We start from the raw sequence: 12,983 nt of genomic DNA, 5'->3' as shown, positions 1-12,983 counted from the left end.
ATTGATGAGTTGTCATTAACTTCGACAGTTAATAAGTTCCATTTTGGGAAACTGTTAGTGCAAAATGAGGACGAAAAACATTAAGATACGTTAAGGACAAGTGTAGCATTATAGACAAAAATAACATTCATGGAAAAAATCTGTTTTAGGTGATGATGACTTGTTCGTATATCTTACTTTTATGACAATTCTTGCTGTTTTAAATGATCTCTTTATGCAATGAACTCTGCCCTTTAGTTTAAGAGGAAAAGATTTTGTAAAAAATTATATATAAAAAAATTACTTCAAAGGGCAATAACTCCGGAAGTGATCAATTATTTGGTCCTGTATAGTTTTCTTTGGATAAATTTTGGATAATATTTCTGCTTTTTTTTCAGTTTATTTCTAGCTATCATAACATTCAAGATATGAACCAAAAACTTCAAAATGTCCTTTAATTTAATAATTCAAGGGCAGCAACCCAACAACAGGTTGTTTGATGCGTCTGGGAAATTATAGGCAGTTGAACCATTTTACTCAATCTACTTGCTATTGATGCTTTAGTTTCAGAGATATAAGCCTAAAACTTCATTTTACTGTTAAGTTCAATTTTTAACAATGGCGGCCAATATTGGTTGATTGGCGGGGTAACCGGATACATTTTCTATGAGTTTTAAGTTCACAAGCATACACATTTTATTTGAAAATTTCGTTCCGACGGACGTAGATAGACCAAATTAACTCTTAATGCCCCTTCCACGTCGCTGGGGGCATAGAAATACTTAAATAAAGTCGGAATAAAAATGTTAACGTTTCATGACATCAATAAGAATAATGGCTTGCTAAGTGCATCAATCCTCAATTCGGACCCTCGTTATAGGAAAGATAAAAGCCAAGCACACATCACCAGATAAATGGCGAAACGTATTGAAACAGGTAGAATTGTGGTCGTCTGCTTTTGCTTTTTTATGTCATCATAATATTTATAAAGCTATGTATTAGAATCTGTCATATCTTTTTACTTCCACTCATTTCCTCATCATCAATAAATTATACTTAAACCCTCATTACAGACACATTTCATCTTAATAATGTGTAAATAATAGAGATACCTTATTACTGTTTTACTATAATCATTACACAACTATCTCCCTGAACAAAATCATTAATTATAAAATATTGTTGCGCCTAACACCTCAAAGACACTGACAGGAAACTATGATACTAACAAAATACATAAAATTCTGTATTTCCTCTATGTACAAGCTTTTTACGGCTTCTTACATTTGTATTCAATCTTTGTTATTCCATCTTCAAAATAATAAATTCGTGTTAATACTCTTTCTACTTATTGACTAATGAAATAAATGATAACAACGTTATCAACATGAAAACGATCAGTCATAAAACTGTTTTCATAGAAAGACGTCAGTATACCTAAAGAGCGATTGTGCTATTATTCTATTGCTATGAAAATTAATATATAGGGAGGAATCTAATATGCAAATTAAGTATAAGATAATAGTTTTTAATGGCGAATAGACTGTTTCATCTGAGGATTAAGATACGTGCAGTGTAATATCACAGTTGTTAATTAGTAGTATTGTGTTCAGTCTGTCATTCCGAGTTGACAAAATCATTACCGGGAGATTCTAATGTGTAAATTATTTTTTATTTTGAGTAAAATCTACTGTTCAGTTATTAAATGTTGCCGTATTTAGATTTTCTTATACGTAACCATTCGAAGGTAAGCTTTTTTAAATTTATATTTTATTTTCCATTGTATTTTAAAGAGAAAAATCACAAAAATACTGAACTGTGAGGAAAATTCACAAAAAGGAAAGTCCCTTATACACTGGCTAAATCAAGAGCTCAAACACATCAAACGAATGGACAACTACTGGCATATAACAAAAATACCGAACTCAAAAAAAAAATTCAGATCGGGATATCCACCACAACTGACAATATCAACGATATCACCCAAAATATTCCGGACTCGGTACAGACAGTTTTAAATGTTAGACTGACACGAATAGAAAACGAAAATTATTTGCTATTTATACCAAATAGATGCTACGCTACTGAGACCGTGAGGTCAGTTTGGAATAGTAACATTTTCTAAAGCGCTTCAAACTAAAAACTTCAGTTGATGTTCTTTTGAATTCTTAATAAACACGAATACAATTTCAGTATTGGGGTAATCTTGTCACGGAATACAATGCGTCGCTAAATTCATGTACTAGAAATTAAAGGCATTCAAGTTCATGTCACTATTTTCCTAAACGAAGGTAGTTTAAAATTCTTAAATGAACTGATATAGGTAATTTAGGCAAGTCCTTATCGCGAAAGTTAATGGTTATCTATATATTCATAAATACAACATATATTTTTCCAGAAAGTGTATGGAAATACGAAAGCAAGAGTTGGGGAAGCTTTTGTTGTTGCAAATAGTGAATAGTTTTTACAAGACAAAACTTACAAAACACACAAGAAAACTTTCGCAGTTTTACATGATTTTTTGCCTGTCTGTACTAACAATATTTTTTTTTTTAACTCGGCAGCATAACATAATATTTCATTTAGAGTAAGCCTTCAGAGCGTATAAGTAAAATAATTGAAAGTTAAGGTTTTAAAAGATATCAAAATCGGCGAGGAGCTATGTCACAAAAAACCCACAATAAATCCATCTACGGTTAACTCCCTTTAGCGAATTGGAAACTTATGTTCATAATAACTTCTTAATTTCTCCATAGTAATTTGAGTAAAGTTTTTTTTTATTAATCATGTCTTTACCGAAACACTGACTACTGAATTGATAGTACCCCCGGGGACAAAAACCCTACCGGCAGCGGTATCGATTCAGTGCAAGCAATTTAAAACAACAGAAAACATCAGTGAATATATTGATGCGTTAGAGGCGCTTGTATCATTAAGTTAGGAGGGAGCTCTTGAGTCGTTTCTGCGGGATTTTGTTTTTAATATCGCAACTTATAAAGTTAACGCAAAAACTTTTCATTATCTACAATACAAGAATGTGTCCATGGGATACAGATGCAATGTCTTGTTTTATTCCCTCGGAGTTAAGTATTTTTGTGATTTGACTTTATATAAATATACAACAGCAAATTTACTAGTTCAAATCTTTTTACGATTTGTTTCTTTGAAACGTTATTAAAATTGTTTCTGTAAGTTGTCAATAGTGTGTCCTTAAGAATTTGCTCCCATTGTTTAATAGCAAACGGTAATGGGGTAACCATATAACGATAAAAATGTCGCCATAAAAATCTCACCTTCGTACTTTATTTGGCTTTTTTTTTTAAACGTTTTTGGAGTCGAACGTCACTGATGAGTCTTTTGTAGACGAAACGCGCGTCTGGAGTATATACAAAATTTAGTCCTGGTATCTATGATGAGTTTATTTACAACCACTGGGTAGATGCCACTGCTGGTGGATATTTATTTCCCCGGAGTATCACAAGCCCAGTAGTCAGTACTTTCTGTGTTGACATGAATTTTCATTGATATTGTTATATTTATAAATTAACTGTTAACCAAATTTCGATTTTTTTTTATATACTAAGGCTTTTCTACCTCAGGCATAGCTGTATTTGGCCACACTTTTAGGAATTTTGGATCGCAATGCTCCTCAACTTAGTACTTAGTGCTTTTTTAAAAAACTTTTTTGGAGTCGAACCGCGCATTAACTAGAATAATGAAAAAAAGACGCTGCTACTAAATAAATAAAATCATTTATGTATTTGGTTGGGAAATTGATTGTATAGTTTAAGAATTAAGCATCATTTGGTATCTTCATGTATATATTTCATTGATAAATATCGTCACATTTATTTTGTGTATCTAAACAGCAGTGATAAGGTAAAAAACATGTATAATGTAAAAATCAGCCTTATAATGCAGTCTTACCTAACAATCTTAAAAGGTTTTGCGGAAACCTGTTTATCACCTGCAATTTGCTGCAAAGAGGATTAAAATTAAATACGGAAATCAAATAAATTATATCATGTGGAAAAGCTTTTTTCGAAGATTTAAAAAAAATGCCACCATGGATTGACAAAGTGATTGGTGTATAACATACTTAATCTACGCACTGAACCTAAATGTTAACTACGCCGACGCCGACGAAATAGACGTCTGGCGATAACATTGAAAATTGAGGAAGCCACAAAAAAAGTAAAACGCTATCTTGATTTCTAAGCTTCTTTACAAGTATTTGAAATCTAATCAAGCACAATTATAATTTAAACACGATTAAAACAGTATAACTTTAATTTCCCCTAATGCTGTCTCATTATAGTAAAGCAATTGTGTTCAGGTTTTCATTAACGTTCATACAGATTCGTTTAATTTATTGATGCCAAAAAAATAAATAAAAAAATATACCTTTTATATTGACATTGACGATAGCTATGTCGAACAGACCAGACTGCAGAATCAATTGGTGTATCTTGGTTGTTATTGATAGCATCAATAGTTCTAGACTGATATTAGTCCTCATTCTGACACAGAATAGTTGTTAAGTTATATAGCCACTTTGCTTATAAAATTGCCCAAACTATATCTCGTGATATACACCATCCAACCAAAATAACTTATATATTAATCATTTGCATTCAGATATCGCAGATCAAATTGTTTCGTTCATTGTGTATTAATTTACCTTTTTTTGATTGAGTTAAGTCTGCCAATTGATATTTTATCGTGTGTTTTTCAATGTTGTGATGTTATGCTATTGTTTCAGAAAAAGGGAGAAGGTTTGGATCCATTAAAACGTTAAATCCCGCTGCAAATGTTTGCACCTGTCCTAAGTCAGGAATCTGATGTACAGTAGTTGTCGTTTGTTAATGTAATATATACGTGTTTCTCGTTTTTTTATATATAGATTATACCGTTGGTTTTCCAGTTTGAATGGTTTTACACTAGTAATTTTGGGGCCCTTTATAGCTTGTTGTTCGGTGTGAGCCAAGGCTCCGTGTTGAAGGCCGTACATTGACCTATAATGGTTTACTTTTTTTTTTAAATTGTTTTTTGGATGGAGAGTTGTCGCATTGGCACTCACACCACATCTTCCTATATCTATATAAGGGACGAACTGTGTATCACTGCATCCGAAACAGAAAAAAAAAAAATAACAAAAAAACCGAACTTCAAAGCGAATTATAAAAAAGAGAAGGGCAATGATAACTGACCAAATCAAACTTTATCAACGTACGGAACGAAGGGGAAACAACTGTTATATACCTGACTATAAATACTAACGCAAATAGTTAACTTCTTATCCTATATTAACAAAATTATCAGGAATTTGCGTTTATACCAAACACCATCTTATACTTTAGTAATCATGTAGTGATAAACGAATATAATTGGCTTGGAAATGACACTTAGACGGACACAGTAATGACTCAAAGACGGTCACTAAAACTGCTGTATTTATATTTCTATTGTTGATGGAAAAAAATAGGAAACTGGATGTATGCGATAAGAGGTCTTCAACTTTACTCAATGAAGAAAACTACGAATTCATTTGTTCAAAAGAATGAATGCATTATAAACATGCTTTTTCTAATAAATGTATATTTATATGTACAATTGCTATTGTTCAATGAAGGCAGAACAGTCTCACGTTTTAAAAATATCAGTCCATTGGTTTTTTCTATACAATTTAAAAAAAAATATTTATCACAATACTATCCCTTATTAGCAACATCTCCGTGTATTTTTTTTTATTATTATAACACAAACAAAATCGCATAAATATCATGTGCACAACAAGGATTTATAAACTGCCTGAAAATTTGTCCCGACAAACGGTGGTGGCAAACAGGACGAAAACAATATTTTAGATTTTAGTATTAAGCTGAAACGTTCAACGTGAATTGCATCTCATTCAAGAAGAATGGTTAATTAATTGTATTCACTTCTCGTCTTAAACACAAGAAGACTAGTGCTTACATTTGTCTTAAACGAAACATACTTAAAGTTCTTGCCAAACATGAAACGTAATGAACTGTATCAGCAACTCTATAATTGTATTCAACGACAAAATTGGCACGAAAAATCCTCTTCCTTAACTCATAGATATTGGAAGCAGTGCCATCTTAACCTTTATCTAAGTAGGCAGTAGAAATTATATTTAATATCAATTTTGCATAAAAAATGGATATAGTTTGTTGTAATAATTCAATTTATTTAATTTGTAATGGTGATTTGAAGTTACATCTGTCTCATGAAATATGCATGATAAAACTCATCCATAAAGTCTTATAAAAATTTGTGTTTGTCAATGTCATATTTCAGACATAACCTCGATAAAAATATGACAGACTTCTTATATATTTTATGACCACGCATGACTTTCACAAATTGAAACACTTTTCCTTGCCGTTGTTTCTATTTGATGGGTTCCAAATGAAGGTATATGAATTTCAATATCAAAGAAATCTGTAACAATTTAATTGTTTTTGTTAAACACAATTCATCTATCTTCGATTAATCAAAGCTATGGTATTTTCGTTTGCAAAACGCAACATCAGAGTAAGTTATATTCTATAAGACGCAACAGTCGTCTAGAAAATATTATGAAACCAACATGTTATAAAATTTAAGCACCCGAAGCGGTTTTCTTGATTTACCTTGATAAGGAACGATCAAAGCGAAAGTATGATAAAGAAATGAGACCGTTTAAAAGATCAGAATATCTTTGGAAGAGGTAAACGTAGACGTAATATAGAAGAACGAAGTAACTTTAACATTCGCATGCAGCGAAATTACTTTATGTGTTGCAATGAAAACCAACATTACAAAATTCAAAATTGGTAGAAAAATATAAACAAGTGAATACTCTGCTAATAACGTAAGACGGTATATCATCTTTTTTAAGTATAATCAGTGTGCAATATTTCACAAGACTAAATGCAATCAATTACATTGATATAGGAAGATGTGGTGTGAGTGCCAATGAGACAACTCTCCATCCAAATAACAATTTAAAAAGTAAACCATTATAGGTTAAAGTACGCCTGGTTTGATTCAGTGACATATATTTTCTGTCGTTAAATCAGGTTTATAAAAAAAAAAAAAAAAAAAAAAAATGAAATGCATAGGATTGTTTCTTATCAGACTAAGCAAAGGGAACGAAATTCCAAACTCGATACACATATTTTTATAGTTTCGTTAAGACAATGGTCTCTACAAAATATTGAATAGTACGTTCATCTCCTTGACTAAGTAAAATTGATATCGCTTTATTATTTTTTTAGGATTCGTATACATTAAATAATTGCTACACAGTATGTAATGTTTTCTTAATCAATGTTAAAGTTTTTTTAATTCAATTATTAGTTCTGTGAACATGTGCAAATTTCGCTCAAATTATGGTTTGCTGTTGTAATGACTTTACGCTGCATAAAGCATCATCAGTAATAATTAACACACTTCATAATCTTTTTAAACCACATCTAATGTAGCATGTGCGTAATATTAAATAATTATTTCACTAAAATATTAGTGATCAAATATTTCTTTGTTTGTTGAAATAATTTCAAATTCATCGTCATCCCCAATTTAGATGAATAAAAGTCATGTGTTGGGCAAGTGTAAGCAGTACCTTGTACACTTGTGCAATAAAGATTAAGCTTCAGATCATAAACTCAAAGTACTGGATTGTGACATTAATTATTGAATATGTCATCTCATCTTTGACGCAGATATTCCACTACACAACAAAGCCATGATGGCAAATGTAATATTTTGTAAAATTTTAATTTTTATTTTGAATTGTAATTGGTATCAAACCCTAACAGCTAACACAAATTCTTGAAAATCGGATCAGCTAAAAGAATATACTTTGCTGATATATTCTGCTGTTGTCTGTTCTATGGTCGGGTTGTTGTCTTTTTGATACATTCCCCATTTCAATTCTCATTTTTATTTGCATAGGCATGTACTGCTAAAAGGATTTATAAACTATATGGAAGGTTAATAAAAATTTTCATATCAATATCGTTGTGTCCTCGTCAAGATAAGGAGTATATATATAACTGTATTTGTAAATTGCTTGTTAAAAGTCATATGTAATATTTATTATAAGGCAAGCATGATCAACATGGCAAAACACAAACTTAAAGGCCAACTTTATTCTAAAAACAGTAAACGGGTATCAAAAACATCACCGTGTGAAATACGTCCGATTTGATCATCAATATTGTTTTTATAACAATACGTGTTTTAATATTTAATGTCTGTTAATTAAAATCTAACAAGAACTTTCAATGTGTAAAATTAATTAAGATCTAATTCGATAGAAAAAAAAACCCTACCATTACAGGTAAACAAGGTTCCTGAACTGCCAATGTTAAATATCGCTTAAGTCATAAAAAGTGTCTAACGGAAACAAATATCTCAAAGGTAGCAGTAATGGACATAATTTCAATGAATTTGATGAGGGTATGTAGCCTGTACATTGCTTAAAAGATAATAAGATGAGTTTGTTATTGAATCGTAAGGTCGTTGTTTTATATGGTGTTCAATGATAGAAACATAAATACTTATTTCTAATAAAGTGGAAAGGGAATAATATTAGTTGCAATAACTTGTTTCACAATCCACTATAAATAAATATGTTTAAAATATATAAATAAATCTATTTTCAAGTTTTCGATTTAATCTTGCTGGTCAATTATTAATTCAAAATATAATTGTAACTCCACTAAGTACAATTTTTCAAATACCATTGATTCATTAATTCAGTGAAAAGATTTAACAAAGAAATCAACAATTTTTAAGTATGTAATTGGAAGTAAGAAGAAAAGAAGAAAAGAATGTTTGTAAATTCGTTTGTCGATTGGTTACTTTGAAACCGTTTTGGTGGTCATTAAAAAAGAAATCCCCACAACATCGAGTTTATACTGAAACAGTTTATTACACGGAGTGTCAACGGTCTTTTGACTTGTCAAGCATTAAAGGTTTTTACTGTACATAATATGAAATAGTCAATACTAAGATAGCCTTCTTTACAACTGTAAAAGCTTAGTTGTTATATATTGACAATGTGAAAGTATATAAAATGTATAAACGATATCGACATACTTACAAAGGTTTACTGTACGTGAATAATGAAATTTGAAATAAAACATAAAGTGTTGTTATTGTCATAAAATGTTCATTGGTAAACAAACCCAGTCAAAGAATCATCCATTGTTCAATAAATTATTATTTGTCATATTTCGAAGTCTTAGTGTAATGAAATAACATAAAGCGATGATTTTTCTCTGAGAGATATTAATAGCATTAAAAGCAAAAAAAAAATAATTCTTCCTTACTATATTAATATCTATAGTATTCAGAATGAATACCTGTCAGCTATTTACATTGTAAACAGATGTAGCATAGAGTATAACACAATCTGATTTAATTTACCAGTCATGTAGAGGATGTTATGGATGACAGCAATCCTATTAGAACACAGAATTTCTGAAGACAATTGTCGAGTTCAGATATTGTATTCTATAAAGCAATATCATGTAATAGTCAAAAGAATAAAAAAAAGATAATTGACAAACAATATCTGGTTTAATTCTTTTAGCGAGGCTTTCCTTCCCTTTCATGAATGTGACCTACCGAATTAGACTTTTTACCGGATTAGCCATGGCGTTGCCAGTTTATTTTCGATTTGAGTTTTGCTGTCCCTCTGGTATCGTTTTCCCTACTTTCTAATAGGCAAACATATATGTTGATAGACTTAAATATTATAGATGTCAATGATCTGTAAAATTCATATTCCGATAGTCATATGATGTTACTGAACAAAGTTAAATTCTCTCAGCAGGTAAAAAAAATAATGGTCATGTTTCGTCTCAATCACTTGTGTATCTCCAAATGATCAATTAAGATCGAAAAAGATTTATTTTATGTAGACGTTAACTTCTGACTTTCATTGTAAATCATTAGTTTCTTTTTTCACAAATGATGGTTTCTATCTTCATAAGTTATGGCTTCGAAGGAATTTTCAAACTTACAAGTCGGAGTAGTCAATTTGACAACGCCTAGACATTACAAAACAAATTGACCTATGGACAAGGAATGAGCTACAAAACACAAAATATAAACAAGATAAACAATAAAATCAATGAAAATGAATTAAAAGACGTTGCACCATATACTCCATTCTTTGGTTAGCAAAACACAATTAATTATTCACGACATCACTATAAAAACACTTTTTATTTAATTAAAAACCTACCAGTGAAAATCTCTAGTATCTATGCATGCATTTGATGCCATTTCAAGAATAGTTTTTTTTGTCGACAATTAAGTACATATTCGATGTTGGAATCTCGTTCATCGATTAGTAAGATAATTCAAGATAAAAAAAAAACCCAAAAAATGGTGGGACGTGTTAAGTTAATAACCAATCTAATCAAATTTAATCTCCTACGCGTTCATATTAAATATATTGATATCATCTGTTTTGTAACATTTTCATCCTCGATTAGTAGGGTGAACGGGAAGGTGTCAATATTTAATTATTAATTGGATCCGACGATATATAGGTGAATGAACGATGTTAGGTATAGCTTATCCAACATTAACTCTAGCACCAAGTTCTCGTACACTGATGCATACCTCCTGATAATTTTTTAAATACAGTTTATAGTCAATCATACAGATCTCTTAGATTGATTAAGTCAACCAAATTTTAACAGCCTAAGCATAAGCAGTCTTTTGAAACGACAGCATCCGACTATTATATGACCCTTTTATGGCCTTATACTGTATTCTGTTATTTAGTCATGTTGTTATATATTTGACACATTTCCCATATCCATTCTCGATTTTATAATTTTTGTGCACAATAATGTCACTTGTAGCAATATATGCGCCATTTAAAATTAAATCTGTTTTAGTAAGCCTTCTTGGAATTATGTGTGTAAGTTCAATACATGACTGAGGTTTGTGAAAAATCCCACAGTAGCAGTGGGATTGTGATGTTTGTATTAGACGAGGTTATGCTATGAAAAAAAACCATGTAGCTTCTAATAGTGAAGTTTCAATAAATTGGTATATTTCCCTTCAAATTAAAAGCATGGATGTCGTCTTCAACACTTTTCACTTTTAGTTACGCAGTGGTCAGATTCTTATTCTTTATCCGTATCTAAATTGTGTAAAAAATCCAGTTTCCGTTTCAGACATCAATATAATAAACAACTCTTAGATATCCAAGGCTCCATCTTTCGCAAGTCGAAAAACTTCATCCCACCTTATGAAACCAAATAGAACTGAAAGAGTCAGATTAATCCTGATCTTGTCATCAAAACAGTGACGTATTAAACTTGAACAAACTGGACTTAGTGAGAATAATTCTGATTTCAGTTATATTTGCACTGGAATTGAAAATCTATAGAACGTTATATCTACAACGATATCGCATTAATCTCTTAAGCACGACCCTGAAAAACTAACTATGGTATCATGTTTGTGTTAATGATATATCATATTTTGAAGAAAAACATTGTTTTAATTCTCATGTTCATCTAGCCAAAATCCTTCCTTTCTATTTAGCATGCAGTTTTCCTCTTTCTCCATAATTACACCATGTATAACATAGACGAGCCCTTTAAATAAAGGCAACATAGTATAGCGCTGTTCTAAACTCATAAATCGATAGAAAACAAAACAAATCCGGGTTACAAACTAAAACTGAGGGAAACATTGCTTGTTTGCTCAAGTCAATCTGTTCATCTAAGTCACAATTTGAAAAAGTTATTTTTAACAAAAGTACGGTCTTCAACACGGAACTTTGGCTCATTGTATTAATAATCTTATTTTTCATCGAAAAACAATGTATATGGGTATTCATTGGTCCTTCAAATTCATTACATGCAGTAAAATCACGCAAAAAACACTGGAATTTCGTTTCGATACATTTTCTTTATCTTCAGTCTACGCTAAGTGATGTCATAATGTCAGGTAATTTGACCAAAATGCCAGTTCCTGTACTGTTCCTCCTTATATAGCCCAGCCCTATCGCTCTCATTATCATGAATGGTTTGTTAATTATCGTGGTTGACTAAATTCGTCAAAAATATTGAGTTTTTTTTTATTTTAAACTACAGACTATGGTTTATATCGTTCATGCTAATTGTTATAAGAAGTTTCAACGTGTACACAAATTTAAATGCCATTACAGACAGTAGAACAAGACCGAAGATGTATTCAAACTTATAAGTCGAAAGCGAACTGATATGGTTATGGTTTGAACCGGAAAAATACCAAAAAACCTGAATGTACTTTAAATAAATTTCAAAAGCGTTACGAATTCGATTTCCAACTTTCTTAGCTAATCAGTCAAATATTGACTTCGTTTGTCGCGCATTCTCTAAATCATCACAACTGTTTTCCCCTTCAATTTTATTTATTTATTTAGTTAACAATCTCGTTGTACAACAAATAATCAAAAAGTAGTTTAACGTTAAATCAAGTGTAAATCCTTATCAGGAAACTTTGCAAGCATTAACATTTAATGAAACAATTTGCGTCTCAGTATCATAAATTTCCATTAGAAGAAACAACAACTACTGCAAGATTTCAAAATAATTTGCAATCACTTCATTTTACTAAGAAATGACGTAATGTTAATTGGGTATCACAATTTAATCAATCATCGAAGAAGTTTTGGTTTGCACTAAATTCGTAATTTAAATTTCTTCTTAGCAATAAAATCTGCACTTTTATATGAAAGGTTACTTATTATCGAAGAAACTGATAATTAAATTAGTAGAAGTTCATTTTTAAGTCCTTGATAGGTGTTAATTTTTTTATAACGTTCATCTTTTTAGGAATGTTAATTGGAATGTTAGAATTTATAGAATTTAGAGTTTACACTTTTAAGAAGGTGAATTCACTTTCCTGAAATTTCACTGCAAAACAATCAACTGTTTTACATTTTAAAATGTAGGAAGTTTTAGATATGCTAAAATACC

The 12,983-nt window shown here is 30.7% G+C and overlaps 2 protein-coding genes across 5 annotated transcripts in view; one reads left to right on the top strand and one right to left on the bottom strand.

The window, feature by feature from the left end:
- LOC134720684 (ATP-dependent DNA helicase Q4-like) overlaps positions 1-12,983 on the bottom strand; it is a 185,455-nt gene that overhangs the window by 50,363 nt on the left and 122,109 nt on the right. The window lies entirely within an intron of this gene.
- LOC134720685 (G-protein coupled receptor daf-37-like) overlaps positions 1-12,983 on the top strand; it is a 39,258-nt gene that overhangs the window by 24,694 nt on the left and 1,581 nt on the right. The window contains exon 1 of one of the 2 annotated variants that reach the window (XM_063583113.1): positions 1,548-1,726. The exons of the other annotated variant lie outside the window; for it this stretch is intronic. Within the exon in view, the coding sequence (XP_063439183.1) occupies positions 1,685-1,726 (42 nt within the window). The 5' untranslated portion in view covers positions 1,548-1,684. Of the gene's footprint in view, positions 1-1,547; positions 1,727-12,983 lie in introns of those variants that run through there. 2 annotated transcript variants of the gene reach the window in all.

The sequence above is a fragment of the Mytilus trossulus genome, chromosome 6, assembly GCF_036588685.1.
Source record: "Mytilus trossulus isolate FHL-02 chromosome 6, PNRI_Mtr1.1.1.hap1, whole genome shotgun sequence".
Taxonomy (NCBI): Eukaryota; Metazoa; Mollusca; class Bivalvia; order Mytilida; family Mytilidae; genus Mytilus; species Mytilus trossulus.
Note: the sequence above shows the minus strand (reverse complement) of the source record. Positions and strands in the feature narration are given on the sequence as shown.